Consider the following 17,781-nt stretch of genomic DNA (forward strand, 5'->3'; position numbering starts at 1 on the left):
TAAGAAACAGGCTATCTGATTCGGTATTAGAGAGTGATAATTAGAGGCCGGATTTTTAGGCATCAAAAAAGCTCGTTTTAGGCGCCAAATCTAGGCAGGCAAAACAACGTTTTAGGCCTCCAATATCAATAATAATAATAATAATAATATCTGGGGTTTAACGTCCCAAAACCACGATATGATTATGAGAGACGCCGTAGTGGAGGGCTCCGGAAATTTCGACCACCTGGGGTTCTTTAACGTGCACCTAAATCTAAGTACACGGGCCTCAAACATTTTCGCCTCCATCGAAAATGCAGCCGCCGCGGCCGGGATTCGATCGCGCGACCTTCGGGTCAGCAGCCGAGCGCCATAACCACTAGACCACCGTGGCGGGGCAATATCAATAATATAGGCATAATAAACTTGCACATAAATGAAAATAATTTCAAAACGAAGACGTGAGCGACCTCTATCCACGACAGGAAAACAAAAATGTTATTGCCTAAGATGGCACAAAGGCGCCAACAGTTTAACATAGCTGTGTAATTGTGCTTTGTTCCGCATGGTTCGCCGAACACGGTCTCTTCCGTGTTCTGCGGGGTGAGTCAAGTGTCCACCGTCGAATCAACTCACTCCTGGGTGTCTTTTCGGCATGGCTCAGAAGGGCAGAACAGGAGCAGGCAGCCAGATCGCTAAAAGACCAGAAAGAAGGCATTCCTCGTCTTCGCCGGGTCGAATCGCGTAGAGCCAATTTCTCCCCTAGCAGTGAACCAATAGCCTAGCCTGGCGGGGAAGGGTGGGAGGAGATTCAACCTCTCCCCACCCCCAAACATTTTTTGCGTATTTTTATATACACGCACACATACAAACGCATGCACGAACATCCATAAAGTATGGTTGATCCCCGCACCCCCACCCCGAAAACAATTTCTGGCTACGTTACTGCAGTGACCACCTAAACAAGTAAATTACGAACAATACAAAAGCCCCATGCACATAACATTTTTCTTCTTTCCTTTTTTTTTTATTTGCTCTTCACTCTCCTTTCCGCTGAAGGCTCTCCGCGGACTCGCCTTCGCCAACCGGTCGCGCCATGTCGGCGCGGCGGTGAATTCTCCCCGGCGCGTCCTCCTTCACTGCTGCTAGCGGTTGTTTCCAGGAGCTGGTTGAACTAGGGGCTAGGTTGAAGCCCATAGTTCCCAACAGTCAATATTAAGCGGGAACGTGAATAACGGTCTCAAATAGCACCCGGGAGCGAAACTTGAGCCTAAATAGCGTTCATATAAGCGTCAATTTTGAAAATAGGCATTTATAGGCATTCGTAAGCATTTAGGCACGAACGCCAAACATAGGCATTTATAAGCACTATAAAAACACTACAAAATCTTCTTAACCTCTAATTTATGCTCATATGTCAAAATGGCGCGATAGGAGCGCAAGGAACAAAATAGGCATTTGCCTAAAATCCGGTCACTAGTGATAATTGAAGTGACCGGAAGTTTCTTGGGGTGCAACACGTGCTGCTGCTATCGCAATCTTGAAACTGGCCGAAAAGGCGAATGCACGGCGAAACCAGCTCGACTAGGCCAGCGAAGCTTTCGTTTTAAAAAAGCTGGCGCTACCTTCCCTTTGATGTGCTATGGGGGATCACGTGATCACAGCGGCTGCTAGCTTTCAGCGCCGATGCTTGCTGAAAGAATTTATTTCGGAATGCCAACTGCGCAGCAGTTCTGATAAAGTGAGTGTTCCCACTTTGGGTGCGCGCTTGACAACACGTGGAAGCGCTAAAATACGTAGTAGCTGACTTTGAACGCGTCATAAATTGTAGGCCATTACTCGGTGCCGCAGTGCAGGACGCACTTAACGCAGCCCGGTGCAACCCTTTATACGTGTCCGTAAGGTAAGAAGCTTCGCGAAGCTCGGATCGCGAAACCTAGAACACGAGCGTGCAGCCAGCACTTCCGCAAGGAAGATTTCTCCTTCGGTGAGGGGCTGCGATGTCCCGTTAGTAGCAAAGAGCGCTCACTGAGAAGGTCGCCTGTGCACTCTGCTTGCCAATTGACCCATTGTTCCTGTAAGTTAACCCATATGTCATCCACCACAGTATCACTCCCAAAGTGTTTGTATTCTTAATAGAATGCGTTGCTGGGCGAGTTGGTGCATTGTCTGAAAGTAAAAGCAGAGCGCAAAAAAAGACGTGACACAAGAGACAAGAAGACGGGACGGGCGCTCACTAACAACTCATTTGATTACGACAGATTTGCGGGAAAATATACGGGGCGTACGTCACAAGCGCGCCTGCGCGCCCATCGCAAACCTAATCATCACAAAATCTACTGCATATTGCGGCAAAACAATTGAAATTCCCGCTTCCGCAAGCACACTGATGTCTGGGTGACGCAATCTGCGCCCTTCATTTTCATGTAGAACGCCTCCAAGAGTTCGCGAGCAACCGGAGTCCGCATCTCGAACGCGCTGATTTTCGGTCGGCCGGTCACGACGCCAGTTTCCAATATCCGTCCTTCCAAGGAGTTCGTTGTGGTTAGTAATTCGGACCGCAAAAATGAGCAGCATAGATTGCCTTTTTCTCTAAAAGTTCTTTCCGCAACTTGCAATCAGCGACCTCTCCATATGTTAACGGCGTGAGCAATGTTTGGGTCAAATAAAGGAAATATAGAATTTTAAGGTTCCGTATAAATGGGAGTAATTTATGCCAATCCTCACTTCTTATAGCCGCTTCCAGTAATTGTAGTTCAGAAATCACTGTACATGATGCCACGGCTTGGAATAAATCCATAGAACGTCAGACCTCGTACGTGGAGCAGAAAAAAAAACGCCCTGACAAGATCAGCGTTCTTTCATATCGGTGCGTGTACAGGTAACGTTACCGGCATGATTACCTGTGTGGTGCGCTTACGGCTATCATGGCATGATCATTATCCCATCGTCGCCACCGTCGCTGTCGTCAAGCCGACGTCGCCTGCTGAGGCCCACATTACGCGACCTGCCCAGGCCGCTGAACATCAGGCTTTTTCCCTCTATATATGACTTATCGAGCGAAAACACTCGGAAAGAACTCCATTTGGATTAAATCGATTTTAAGAACAGGACGTAAGCACTATCGCTGCAGTTAGAATTAAATGGAGGACTGATGCTATTTGTCCTCAGAGGAGCCTACACATTTTCTCTTTCCTAAGATATTCACCGAAATAGCTATTGCACAATACACACACTTTATGTAGGAATACTTTACGCTTGAGGTGAACGTACGAAGTTTGAAAAAAGTTTTTTTTTCTCTCTCTCTCTCTCTCTCTCTCTTGCACTTTCAGGGACCACGCTTTCGGGTCTCTACGTGGCTGCCAACGTCCTTGTGGCTCAGCATTTTGAGAAGCGAAGAGCAACCGCCTGCAGCTTGATGTTCACAGCTGGTGGCCTCAACACTGTTGTCTTCCCCCCACTCATCGAACTGTTCTACTCACGCTACGGCATTCAAGCCGCATTCTTGCTCTACGGAGCGATCCTGATGAACGCATTTCCATGCTCCATTGCCCTAAGAAGACCTCCGTGGTTAGACAAACCAAAACCAGTCAGACAGAAAAAGGAGACTGCGTTGGACACTATCTACAGCTCAAGAAGGCCCGCATTCCGCAATTCCGGCTCTGAAGACCTGAACAAGCAAAACTGTGCTGATTGCACCGACGAAACGCATGTATTTTTGGAGAAAAGTAGCGTAGAAGAAACTGCATCAAGTGACAGAACTAGTGTCAAGTTCGTCTCCTCCCGTTATCCAGGGGGTAGCAGGCTGGCAAAAGGCAACATCGTTGACTGCGTCAAACGCGAGCTGGCACCTTTCGCGACGATGTCCTTCATAGTCAGCGCTATGTCCTTCACGACTGTGAACTTTGGGATGGCGTTATACGTGCTCCTGTCAACGGATCTGGCTAGTGACCACGGCATAGAACCTTCCAGCGCGGTTTACCTTCTCCAAGCATTCTCCATCAGCGATATCGCCTTCAGAGCACTCAGTGGCGTCATCATAGACTACAAGGTTCTATCCCTCGAGTCTGTCATGCTCCTGGGGTATCTAGTGCAGGGCGCCGCGTTCGAACTACTGGCGTGGTTCGGGTCCCTCCACATGATGCTCACTGCCTCGGCGCTAATGGGTCTCACGTGCGGCGCCAGGATTGCTCTTCAAGCCCCTGTGATTGCGAAAGACTTTGGACTCAAGCGAATGCCAGTCGTCATGGGGGCTGTGTACTTCTGTATCGGTATAGCGTTGCTTCTCCGCCCACCAATTGTCGGTAAGTCTGAACTAGCCCTAGCGTTGCATTGATAGATGATATCTAGACTTTTACGGGCCAAAGCCACGATATGATTATGAGACACGCCGTAGTGGAGGCTGCCGGAAATTTGACCACCCGGGGTTCTTTAACATGCATCGAAATCTAAGTAAACAGATCTCTAGCATTTAGCTTCCATCGAATTGCGGGCACCGTAACCACTGTACCACCGCAGCGGCAGCGTTGCATCAATTAGGTTGCGCTAAGTGATAGTCAGTTATAGGATATCAAGGGATCAGCACCAATGAACGGAAGGAAGGAGCGGGTACCTAGGGATGAGGTGCGCAGCCGAGAACGGCAGAATGTTGAGCGGTGTAATGAAATTATATGATGGAGAGTCGTAACATATAATGACCAACCGCAAGACAACGTAATTCGGAGGTCACTGAGAGACCTTCGTCTTTCACTGGACATGTAAATAGTCTGATGAGAATAAGATGACAAACAATTTCAAGATGCGCGCTTTACGTAACAGTGTAATACAGGAGAGTTCTTGCAGGAACCGAGTCAGTTATATAACAATCAGATCTCAGCCATTCACTTCCTGTGGCGCTGCTAAGACCACCGATTGCACGGAAAGACTATGAAGCATTGAGTAACAATGAAGTAGGCTGGTGGAAGTAGTAGGCTGGTGGAATAAGAACCACGGTGTACAGCCGCTGCTTTCATGGAACCAAACTAAATACTACGCTTCAATAGATACAAACAGACGAAGAGACTTGTTTCGTAAGCAACCCGCATCGGTGGTCTAGTGGTTATGGTGCTCTACTGCAGACCCGCAGGTCGTGGGATGGAATCCCTGCCGCGGCGGCCGCATTTTCGATGGAGGCGAAAATGCTTGAGGCCCGCGTACTTAGGCTTAAGTGCACGTTAAAGAAATTTCCGGAGCCCTCTACTACGGCGTCTCTCATAATCATATCGTGGTTTTGGGACCTTAAACCCCAATCATTATTATTATTGTTTCATAAATACACCAATTTACAAAGTTCGAAAATGAGAATATGTGCAGTGTATGCGTATTGGTAAGAAGTACTGTAAACCAGCTTATGAAGTTCTGTAGGTGTCGTGCAAAAAAAGCACGAATGCATCCATTTCACCATAGAGCGCTGCTTTTGATTCTCGGCCACGGCGGCCACATTTCTTGGGGGGCGAAGTCCCAAGAAACCCCGTTTGCTTAGATAGAGGTGCAGGTTGAGGAACACTAGATCGTCGAAATTAATCCGGATACCCCATAATGGCGCTCCTCATACTCAGATCGGGGCTTTGGTATGTAAAACTTCAGCAATTATTAATAATAATCTAATAAACCACTATGCAGTTTTCGCAACCAAATATGGAATCCCGGCCGCGGCGGCTGCATTTTCGATGGAGGCGAAAATGTTTGAGGCCCGTGTACTTAGATTTAGGTGCACGTTAAAGAACCCCAGGCGGTCGAAATTTCCGGTGCCCTCCACTACGGCGTCTCTCATAATCATATCGTGGTTTTGGGACGTTAAACCCCAGATATTATTATTATTACCAAATCTGGGCTACTACACATAATTACTTGCGATATTTTTATTTCTGTCTTTTTTTCCTTCTTTCTCTTGCCTTGTCGCTTCTGTCGGCGTCTATCTTATCTGTTATTAGGGATGTTTCTGACATTTTACAGCTTTGTGATTACCTATTTTTAGTGCCATCATAAAACTCATGCATGCTTGTGCGTCGACACGTGTCCCCTCGATGTGGTCTTTCGTCATGCCTAGTGTGTGCGTGTGTGTGTGTGTGTGTGTGTGTAGTGCGCGTGCGTGCGTGCGTGCGTATGTGTGTGTGTGTGTCTGTGTGTCTGTCTGTGTGTCTGTGTGTGTGTGTGTAGTGCGCGTGCGTGCGTGTGTGTGTGTGTGTGTGTGTGTGTGTGTGTGTGTGTGTGTGTGTGTGTGTGTGTGTGTGTGTATGTGTGACGCCGGGATTTACATGTCGTGGTCTTTGTGGGCTCGCGAGCGTGTCGATAACTTCATTTTTCCAAAATATGTATGCTATGAAATGAGCGTACGACGTGCATAAATGACAGGTCGCAACTTCAAAATCATGACTTCCGTGTGAATTACGTCATGAATTACATGAAGCAGTATTGGTGCTCTGACAGCTGTTTCATCAACGTGAGACACATCAAAATTGGTATGGAATGAGATGAGCGTATGACGAATACAAACGACAGGCTGTAACTTGAAAATCATGACGTCCATGTCACGTGCATCATGATTTACATCACGTATTCTTGGTGCTATCACACCTTTCTCATTTAGTTTGTGTACACCCAAACTGGCATACCATGACAGTATGCATAAACAACACGACAGGTCTTAGCATGAAAATCATGTCATACATGTCCTATGCGTCGTGAGTGACACGACACAATCTTAGTGCTCTCGCGGCCGTTTCATTGCCTTGTCATATACAAATATTAGCATGGCATGAGTACGACAAATATAAATGGCAGGTCATGCATGGTATATGTCAGAATATACACTTCATTAGCGTGGTATATACCAGAACATACATTCATGCTTGCATGACAAATATGCGATAGCGAACGAAATGTCATGGCATTTGTCTCATAGCCAAACACGCTCGTCGCTTAATGCTTCGAATTTTGTCGATTCCCAAAGTGCGTGCGATCTGCCATATTTTTTTTTGTCTGGGTCATTCATCATTCGCGGGACAGCTACTCCGCTGGCGTCATATGTCTCACGAGACGGAAAGTCCAATTTATACATTCGGTCTCGTACTTTTCTTCTCGTTTTGACATTCAGTCTTGTTTGTTATTCGGCCTCGTCGGAAATTCCATATAGCGTAATATAGAAGCATATTACTTGTAACCAGTGTTGGCGGTAACGCGTCACGACCTGCGTTACTGGTAAGGCGTTGCTTTTTTCGGTAACTTAGTGTACTCGATACCATTTCGGAAATGTAACGGAGAACGCACTTAGGTTAACGTTTTTGGTAACGGAGGCTGTCAAGTTACAATAAATTTTTATTCCAATCGTTCAATTTTCTATGCTTTCACCAGCTAAGAAGCGACTTTCATTCACTAAGAAGGGACCAAATCTGTCCGATGACAGCTTTAAAATGCTGCTGTTGCTAATGTCTGGCAACAAGTTGTATGTATTAGACAGCTGACCCTACAATACTCTAGAGCTGCTTACCAACGCTGTTCTCGAAATTAATTTTGCTTCTTTCTCTCTACAACCGCCGTTATGCATCGTGTTATTGAATTCGTGAGCTCGCTAGTTGTGGAATTCAATAACGCGAAACTTTAGCACGGCTGCCTTTCAGGTTTGAGGTTCCGCGGATTCTATCAGACCGGGCTCATTCAAAAATTTAGTTCACCCTCGTCCGAGGTCGACCTTGTCAACTCCCAAACTGACTTCGCCTAATTGAAGAATTGAGTATACCTGCGTTCGAAAGCGACCCCGCCCACCCCCAAAAATGGCTTCGTCGCCTCCAAAGTTTTCGTGTCCCACCCTAAAAGCTGATATTACGAAATTCTTAAATTGAGTTTACCACGTTAAAAAGCAGCCTGGACCACTTACAAAGTTCACCTAGCCCGACCCCATTACTGACTTGGCCCGTCCCCTGAATTAAGGTGGCCCACCACAGTATTGACTTTCCTTATGTGAAAATTGAGTTGAGCCATGTTCAAAAACGCCCTGGCCGATCCCAAAATTGAATGCGCGCCCTCCAGCAATATGGGTGGCCTATCCTCAAAATTCACTTTTCCCAATTCGAACACATGATCGACCATGTGATCACGTCATGTGGCATAGTCATGCATGTGACCACGCGAGAACCTTAGGTCGCTAGTTCACACTGGCCAAATGAAGACGTCATGTGACAACTTCGCGTAATATTAATTTCGGTACAGTCCACATGCCCCGACAAGTCGCGGTCTTGCCGGCTCCTCCATTCTGCTCATCGTCTCTCTGTGCGCTTCGTGCCGTTTTCGCATTCCCTGCCGATGAGGAGAATGAGTGCCTCTGTAACTTCTTCCTTTAGTCCTTTCCTCAGCAGATGCTTACACTGCCAGCTTTTCATGTCCAACGACATGTTTTATTTATAAAAAAAGCTTTTTCAGCTACTTCATTTTACCGTAGGCTCTTCTGTTTTGTTGTATATAAGCACATCCCAACAATCCATACGGCGAATTAGTTTGTAAAGTGAAAGAGTGCATGAAAAACAACTTAAAGTGTCTTTTTTTGTATTACAAACAATATTCGAATGCAGTACTCTATTGACTCCATGTATTTTGTCTTGCCTTTAACGTTTACCTATTTCGCTTAATTCAAACTAATATTGATTAAGGAGCATCCACGTTGACTGCTATGTTGCCTAGACGTTTATGTGGATTTCGTATTCACAGGCTACTTCCGAGACAGGCATGGATCATACAACGGTCTCCTTCACTGCACAGCGGCCGTTAATGGTTTCTTGTTGATTGTCTGGACTATGAAGCTTCTGAAGAAAAAGAACCCGGAATCTCCGAAAGGAAATGGCAAAATATCAGAAGGAACTTGAAAGAAAGTGGAGAAATCTTCTCCGGTGCCGATGGGAAATGCAACTGACAGCTGCTCGCGCCAACAAATCAGAGCACTGTGTCGTGAAGTGTCGACAGCGATGGTTAGTTTGTGCATTTAAGCGAACTCCAGCTATTTGTTAAATGCCATTCCTTATTTTGAGGACTTCACTCAGGACAATACCACCCTGTTCTCAAGAATTTCCCTGGGTGCGACGTGTGACACACTTACGAATTTTCATCTCGGGTGCACATTTCACTACACTGTAAAAAATATTTCTTGAGAAAAAATAAATTTTATAGCAGCTGGCCTGCCAGAAAGTTTCTGTTGCCTTCTGTTTTCTGTTTCTTGTAATTTTACATGTATCTTCTCTTCCTGCTGACAGAAAATTTCTGTAATTTACATGGTTTTTTTTTTCATTCTTAGTAACAGAAAATGTCCAATATTACTTGTTTTTTTTTTGTTCTCAGCAACATTAATTTTAGTAATTTCGAATGGTTTGTTTTCTGTTGTCAGTAACAGAAAAATTCTGTACCTTGACTTAGTTTTTTTTTTTTTTTTGTTCTGACTAAGAGCGAATTTCTGCAATTTCACTACGTTTTTGTTTCTTTAGTACAGAAATCTTCTGATTGGACAAGTTCTTTTTTTTTTTCAATACAGAAAGTTTCTGTAATTAAAATGGGTTTTCTGCTCTACGTAACAAGAAATTTTTGAAATTGTATTTCTTTCTCATCACAGCAATGTAAGTTAACACATATTCTGCAATTTGACAGGTTATGCAAAATTTAAATGTATGTGGTGGAAGAACAGAATATCTCACCAAAAGAAAGCAACAGAATTTTTTGCATCTGCATTGTTCCCCCTATAGCACGCATTGTCTCTCGGAAATTGGTTATCCGTAGACCACAGAGTGAAATGCAAACAAGTTTATTGACATGGAGCATACAAGTTCAGGCCGTTGCCAACGCGTGCATCTTGAAATACGAGATATGCCCACACTGTCACAAGCGCTCGCTATGCGTTATTCGAAGGTTGCAGGTTCGGCCCCTGCCAGCGGCATGTTATCTTTTCGTCCACTTTACTTTCTTCACATTTGCTTCATAATGACTGCATATACCATCCCCTGTACTTTCCTTGACTTTGTTGCCTGTTAGTTGTAATTAAACAAAGAAAAACGAGCCCTTAGAATTCCCGTTTTGTTCACTATGCCCACCGTTTCTCAGGGGGTCCAGATTCAGGAATCTCCGAGGGATATTGCACGAGTTGGAGGCACAGATGTTTAAAAGTCATATTCCTTAAGGGAGCTAATCAGTGACGCCACTTTCGGGTTCAGGTTGTGCTGCTTCCCACGTGTCTCCTCAATCTTTGTGTCCTTGCCGGGACTGACAGTGGCAGTTGACCTAAAAAGGAGAGGCTTTTGTTTAGCAGTGCAGAAGTACTTAAATATTCTTACATACAGTGTAACTACAAAGACACCTCCTTGCTCTTCATTAAGAATACACTTTGCTGCATACATCCATCTCTACCTAAATTACCTTCACTTTAAATACAATACTGCCACATCAGTCCACAATGAAACTGGTAACCTTTCTAACACTAAAATTCGAATTGGAACCTTCTAATGTCTAAGTACTGACAGCCAGTATAATTGTGGATACTCGCAAACAGTATTCCATAAAACAGATAGCTTCTCATTGAAGGGCTTATGTCTTCGTTTTAGTAATTTTGTTCCAAAATGCTTTCTTTTCATTTTAACTAAATGAAGCAATCTCAATTAATGGAGGCATTTTATGTGAGCAATATAACATACATTTTTTTAATGTTACCGGAAAGGTAGAGTTATTGGCTCAAGTTTTGTGTCCAAGATTTAGTTTCAATCTCACCTCAGAGTGAACTCCAGGGTAAGACTTGTCTTTTTTGGGTAGGCAACGTTGATGCAAAGTGTGCGAGGAATAATATCTTAAACGCCTCTCTCGGACTGGATGCTTGCATGAGAGGAACGTTCTCAGTGCAAACTGTGAAGAACTTCGCTGTCAGGAAACCACCACCTGCAAGTTGAAAGTTTGGGTTCAAAATTTACTGATGTTTAGAAGCAGAGAACAGCATACCTTTAGCAAATATGAAAGGCCATCACAGATAGAATCCTTGAATAAAGAAACGAGCATTGATCGAATTAAGTAAGCACGATGCAAAATAGAATTCGTTAAGAACAGGAAACAGCACGAGCAAACGGGACAAGAAAGACTGACAGGTTTGCCCGCGCTGTTTCCTGTTAGGAAGCCAAGCCAACAAGCTCAAGTTCTCACTGTTTTAAACAATTTGCTAAGGCAGGATGTTTGCACATCTTTTATTACTGTGAACTCTCATACACTGAGCGCCCCAAATATGCTTAACAAACAGAACACTGCAAGAAAGAAGATAAAAATCAACAAGCCATTTTCACTCTGTATTAGCACCGAATCTCTCGCGCTAAGTGGAAGTGAAACTGCGCATTTTGAAGGTGCTGATCTGCGCCTGCGATGGTTCGCTCTATTTTCGGTGTACAGTCGAGCCCGAATATATCAAACTCGATGGAGGTTGTGAAATAGTTCGATATATATATATATATAATTCAATATTCGAAATTGTGCTCCTAATAAAACCTTAGCACGTCTCTGACAAATGTCAAAACTTGCAAAAAACGGGAGATTACCGATTGGCGTATCCAAAAGCAGCAACGTCGAGAAGGACACGACGGTGATAAATTATTTCATGAGCAGAAAGCCGGACAGCTCGACAGGGCTCAACTGGCAGCACACGTGAAATGCGTAAGAAGGATGAAGTGCTAAATAAAAACAAATGTCCCCACCTCCCCGAAGGGAATTGTGAGGAAATGTGAATGCATTTCTTGCGCCGAGAGTACACGGGGTAGTAATTTTAATGACGTAAAGCTGGACACATCGACGCGCTCAAGTGTCTCCCTTTTGGGCGCTTTTTTCAACGAACGCTTCCTACGTGCGTTCGTAATCACCTCAGGGATGCTGCCGCCGCCTTCAATGCAGCACAAACGCGTTTAGAACGCGCTGTTTTCAGGCTGTGCCAAGGCAGCACAGACGCTACAAACGCGTTTCAAACGCACTGCATTGAGGCGGTGGCGCAGGGAGGAGAGAGAGCGAACGGCGAAGCCCTGCACCTATCCTCCCCTACACTCTCTCCACACACGTGGGAGCTCCGCCGAGCTCCCGCGATGCGAACGCCCACACACGCCAAAGCGCGCTCCTCATCTCCACTCACTCTCCGCTACCACCCGCACCACCTGCTCCGGTTGCTAGGGGCGAGGATAAACGCGCGCGCCCGCAGCTGTTGCTATGGGAGAGGGAGTGAGAGCGGAGAGGCGCGCAGACAACGCCGGACGCCTGACATAGCCCGACTAAGAAATGCATTCGCATTTAAAAAAGCCGCTTTGGTGCCGAGAAAGACATGCCCTATAGTCACAAGCCAGCCTTTACACCACATTCAAAATCCAGTGCCAAATCACGGCGCCGGTACCTTCGACGGAGTGCAAATTCATTAAAATCCGCTGCTTCATCAAAGCACCCACAGTCCCCACACGCCGGAGAAACGCGTGCAAGAACAGCCAGCGTGTTTCGAACAAGTTAGCGCTCACACCACATTTTAATATCCAGCGTGAAGTCACGGCGCCGATACCTTGGACGGAGCGCAGAGTTATCAAAAGCCGCCACTTCTTCAAAGCACCCACCCTCCACCCATGCCGGAGAAACGCGGGCAAGAACAAAGCGCTTGCGCAGAGCCTCGAAAGTTCGAGATCTCGAGGTGTGACGCCGTCTCAAACGAAAGTGCTTTCACCGGCGCGTCTGCCGAGGACGCCGAACTGGCTCAACGTCTTTACCGAGCCGCTGGTGTACTGTGAACAGATTAGTCATGTCCAACTATCCCGAACACAGGCGCGAACCAATAAGCGCGCGCAGGCGTGTGAGTCTGTCAGTCAGCGAAGAAGCCAGTGAGATAGAAGTGAGGAAAGACACCCTCTCACTGGGCCACTGAAAACGACTTATCTGTGGCCACGCATACATATCAGTTAGTAGCGCAAAGTTCAAAAAAAAAAAGAAACGAAAGAAAGCAAGGAAACAGAAAAAGGAGAGGAACAAAAGACAGGCGCTACATACTCGACGCTATGCGCTGACTTCCAGCACGTGTGGTGCAGTGCACTTTGAGGCCTTGGGCGTGGAGCCGCGTTCCATATATCGAATGTGCAGTGAATGGGAGCTCTATATTTGCGTGTACTAGCCCAACACATTTGCATGGGATTTTACAACTGTTCGACATGTACAACAATTCGTGTGGTTCGATACACGCGTGTTCGACTGCGTTTTTTCGATATGTACTCTTCATGCAGAGGAGGGCAAATAATCGCTGCGGTAATATGAAATGGGTTGTGACTTAACTCGAAAGGGACACTGCGTATCGACACTTTTACAGCGAAAGCTGTTATGAGATCATTTCAGTGGCCGTTTTTGGCGCTGTAGTTGTCCGCCGCCGCCGATGTCGGTAACCACTGTCGCTGGAAATAAGAAAAAAATTCCAGGATGGAACGAGGTTCGAACCTGGCTCCTCTGCGCGGGAGCCCAGTATTCAACCTCTGAGCCACGCCGGTGGTTGAAACTGCTTTGCAAAAAGGTCCTATACAGGCTTCTCGTCGGGAAGGAACCACATTAACATATGCAATATTGCGTGGTAGAAGAGTAAAATAAGCACCAAATGTAGCACAACGCTAATTCTGTAACCAGGCGTCACACAATGCGAATTGCGCAACGAGTGGGCTGTTCAATGCTTTCAACCCATTACAGAGGGCTCCGCCGTAATTCTTCATCGTCATCAGGCACAGCATCAACAAAGTGCGCATAATGCCTCACATGCGTTTAGCGGGTACCATGGGTCTCCGTGGAATGACGAAAAATGGCACAGGGCCTGCTGCCCTACTTCTCAAAAATTACAATGATTTATAGCGTAGTGGGTTCCTCGCAAGTGCACTTGTATTGGTTGCCAAGGAAGCCCATAAGCGCATGATCCATTTCCTCGGGGTCGCAATAAAGTACTTCACCCCCCCCCCTCTCTCTCCCACGTCAACGTATGTTATACACTATAACGGAAGAGGGAAATAGCGACCGGGCGCCTTCCAATGTAAATTACGTAACTGGTGGGCCATTTAAGGCTTCCAACCCATTACAAAGGGCTGAGCCATAATTCTTCATCGTCATCAGTCGTCGCGTCAACAAAGTGCACATAATGCCTTACAGACGTGTAGCTGGTGGCTCGCTTCCCCGTAGAATGACGAATAATGGCTTAGTAGGTGGTTCCCAACTTCACAAAAATTGTGATTTATGACGTAGTGGGTACCTTGCTGGTGTACTTGTAAGAGAGCTTACAACGGGCTCTAGAAACGCCGCTCTTCCAGCTTTCGCTGTGACTGTGCTGCGGTTTCAGTGCAGGCCTGGCGTTTTTTTTTTTTTTCAAATCATTATATTATCGAACAGAATCCCGAAAGTTACAATTCATTAAGGCACAATTAGCGCTCTGTTCTCAAGGACCATTTATACTTTGATGTAACGTCGACGCGCGTGCATGCTCGGCACATTGACGCTACGCAATTTCAAACGTACAGCACTATCCGACGCGAAGGTGCGACCGGCGCAACCGGCGCGTCCGGCGTCCGTCGACGCGCCCCTGCTGCAGCCGGCGCGAGATGCGACATGCTGCATTCCTCGCCGGCGACGTTACCCAAAGAACAGTACCCAGAGACGCTGAATTCACAGAATCTGTGTGGTCTGCGTTTCTTCGTTATTCGAGGCGATGTTGCAGGACGATATGACGCCGGGCGTGCTCAGTTGCGCATGCGTCAAGTCGACGTAGCGCGGCCGCGGCGGCGCGAAAGTGGGAGTATGAGTGATCAGTTTTCACGTCAGCGTAACGTGACGAATCAACGAACCTGTCGTAGCCGACTTTTGCTGACGCTGGCTAACGCGAACGCCGCGCTGGACTATAAAGGGCCCTATATAACGAGGCGATTACGCTGACACAGCGAAATAAGAAATCACGCTTCATAGCAAGCTAAGGACGAACGCGATTCGCATGAATGGGACTCCTTCCGCCAACGCCACATGACACGAACACATTCTTTGATCGCAACATTAGCAGAGCACCTCCTTCGGTGCGCCTAAACTAGCTCTTCGCAGATAAGACAATGATCTAAGACATTGCAGTGTGACGCAGGGCGAAGGAGTGAATGCGATAAGTACACGCCGTAATGTTACATGAACGAGGGCTAGCAGCTAACTCTTTTTGCTCCGATTTGATTTAACTCTACAAAACGCTGGCGTATGGCAATACGACCTCTCCCGGGAGAGAAGCGGTTTTTGGTAAGTTTGTCGTATCAGTGATCCGAGCGCGAAGCAGTGAGATTACAGCGCTCACAGCGCGTAAAAGGTATACGAGCCGTTCGTTGGGGGATGTCTGCCGAAATAACGCGCTTGCCAGCGCTCTCGACCGCGCCCTTATGGTCAAAGTTCACAGTTGCTGCTCGAGTTACGCAGTCCCTCTCCCTAGACATCACTTCTGCTCCTTCGGCCAGCACATGACGGGCGGGGTGTTTCCTTCTGCTTGAGGAGTAATCGATGGGAGGCCTCGCACGCGGGTTGATGTTATTCCGTGTGACGGAGATGACCGGCTCGTTTCATCTCTGCTTTAGCCATGTTCCTTGCCAACGCTCGCGAGCTTTTACTCACGGGTAGAACATACAAAGCGCGGAGCGACGTTATCGATTTAGAATTCATTGATTCATTCATTCATTCATTCATTTATTCATTCATTCATTCATTCTCTATATTTTCCAGAATAAAACGAAAACATTATATTCTGGATGGTCTCCTGGACTAAAAGCTGTAATGAAACAGCTTGACTAGGGCCCAGAAGACCAATTACATGTCAACAAGTGAGAGCTGCAAAGATTTGCACCAAATGTACAAGTCATATCACACATGGCAGATAAAAAAATTATTTACAAAAGCAAAGCATATAACAATACCCGTGTAAGCGTAACAGGGAATGATTTTTGGATAAACACATTTCTAACAACAAACAACACGGAAATATACGGAACATGACGGCGACGGTGAAAACCTGTCCTGAGTGTCCGTACAATTGCTAACGCAATAAAAAATATACAAAAAACCGTCGAATCGGGCTCGCCTTTTTCCTGGAAAGCTGCATCGTCTCCGCTGTAAAGAGTGCGTCCGTTGGAAAATTCATATAATCCGGCACCTTTTCTATTGGTTTCGTTCTCGCCTTCAATACCCTTCTTAGAGGGGACATCTCCTCGTCACTTATTTCTTCATAAAGCACGCGTACAATGTCAGCACTAAGCGTTGAACCTATCATGATTTCGCACTTGTCGGCAACAGTCTGTTATCTCTGCATGCGCGGTCGCAAACGCACAAAATGGAGCGAAATCAGTTGATCGCGCACGATAGTCGTGCTAGAGAAGCAATAGCGGGTGGGCGGTTGCATAGCAAAGCAAGCAGTATGGCAAAGAATTCACAACTGTTATTTCTCGTATATGACCAATCGAGAGTATGTGCCCTGATGATGTCACGTGAATCATTGTTCTGGCATCCTGAAGTGCACCAAAAGACAAGAAGCGCCAAGAGAGAATAACGCGCTTGTTGTTTTTGTTTTTTTGTATTTTTAGAAGCTGTCAGGGGCCCTTTATAAAAACAGGGCGTGCAAACACGGACACAGGAGAGTAGTAACAAATGAAAAATCACACAACGGCGGAACCGTAGGTAGGCACAAATATCTATCTGCGCATTCCCACATAATAGGCCATACCCATCAATCAAGTGCGAGTACTGGTCTACGTGAGAGATAGCTGTCCACTCTCTCTACTTTTCTCTTATGTCCGTGTTTCCACGTCATGTCTTCTTAAGATGAATACCTACCAACTAGGTCAGCTATATTCTATTTGCCGTTCTCTTTACTTCTGTATTTATTTATCGCTTTACTCGAATAAGAATGAAAGGAAAAACTGTACTAATGGACCGAGATATATATATATTACTTATCTATTTCATTTATTTATGCACAGTGTACTAGGTCCAAGACTCCAAGAATATGTTATCTAGAGAGTTGGGTCTTCGCCCTTTAAGGCTGGAGGACAGGGAAGCGTTAAGGTCAGGCAACACTCGTGATATTTCTGGAGAAGAAAACATACTACAACTTCTGGGGACCTATTCTCGATGCGTTCATCCGAGATGTCCACAGTCCATTTCGGCAGAGCGCATTCAGTGATTTGAAAAAGTGGTGAGCCGTGATGTCACCTCGCTCTTGACCACGTCGCCGCACCGAACCCACCAGCACATTCCAAGCGTAAGAAGAAAGTGGACGAAATGGACAGTAACAGGAACTTTTCAAGTATGAATTTGCATATGAATGTGTCCCAGATGTTTGAGAACGATGCAGGAAATGCCTACCGACCTTACAGCTGCGTTAGACGAGCGGCCGCATTAAACCTAAATCGATGGCTAACACGATCAAAAGACAGGTGCACCGAAAATCGGATCTATGAGGGCTGCGCTCGTTGCTTTGAAGCGTATTCCGTCCCTATCGTTTGTGTCGAGAGTGTTTGAACGCTTCGTGATGTCATGATGGCACTGTAGAACAGGAACCGCAAACGGGGCGCGCTTCTCGCCGAGCTCCCGCTATTCAGCGGCCGCTAAGATGGGCAGTTCATTACATGGACACATCGAGAAGAGCTCCTCCGGCGAAGAGCTAAGAGCTGTATTTTATTTCCAGATTCCCCATTCGAATTAAAAGAATAGACTAACGGCTCGGAGGCGCGCCGCAATTATTGC

The 17,781-nt window shown here is 46.2% G+C and overlaps 1 protein-coding gene across 1 annotated transcript in view; it reads left to right on the forward strand.

The window, feature by feature from the left end:
• The window catches only part of LOC119399588 (monocarboxylate transporter 12-B), a 33,572-nt gene extending 24,457 nt beyond the window's left edge, over positions 1 to 9,115 (forward strand). The window contains exons 3-4 of the mRNA XM_037666391.2: positions 3,312 to 4,283; positions 8,722 to 9,115. Coding sequence (XP_037522319.1) covers positions 3,312 to 4,283; positions 8,722 to 8,876 — 1,127 coding nt within the window. The 3' untranslated portion in view covers positions 8,877 to 9,115. The remainder of the gene's footprint in view (positions 1 to 3,311; positions 4,284 to 8,721) is intronic.
• The last annotated feature ends 8,666 nt before the right edge of the window (positions 9,116 to 17,781 follow it).

The sequence above is a fragment of the Rhipicephalus sanguineus genome, chromosome 7, assembly GCF_013339695.2.
Source record: "Rhipicephalus sanguineus isolate Rsan-2018 chromosome 7, BIME_Rsan_1.4, whole genome shotgun sequence".
NCBI classification, from domain to species: Eukaryota; Metazoa; Arthropoda; class Arachnida; order Ixodida; family Ixodidae; genus Rhipicephalus; species Rhipicephalus sanguineus.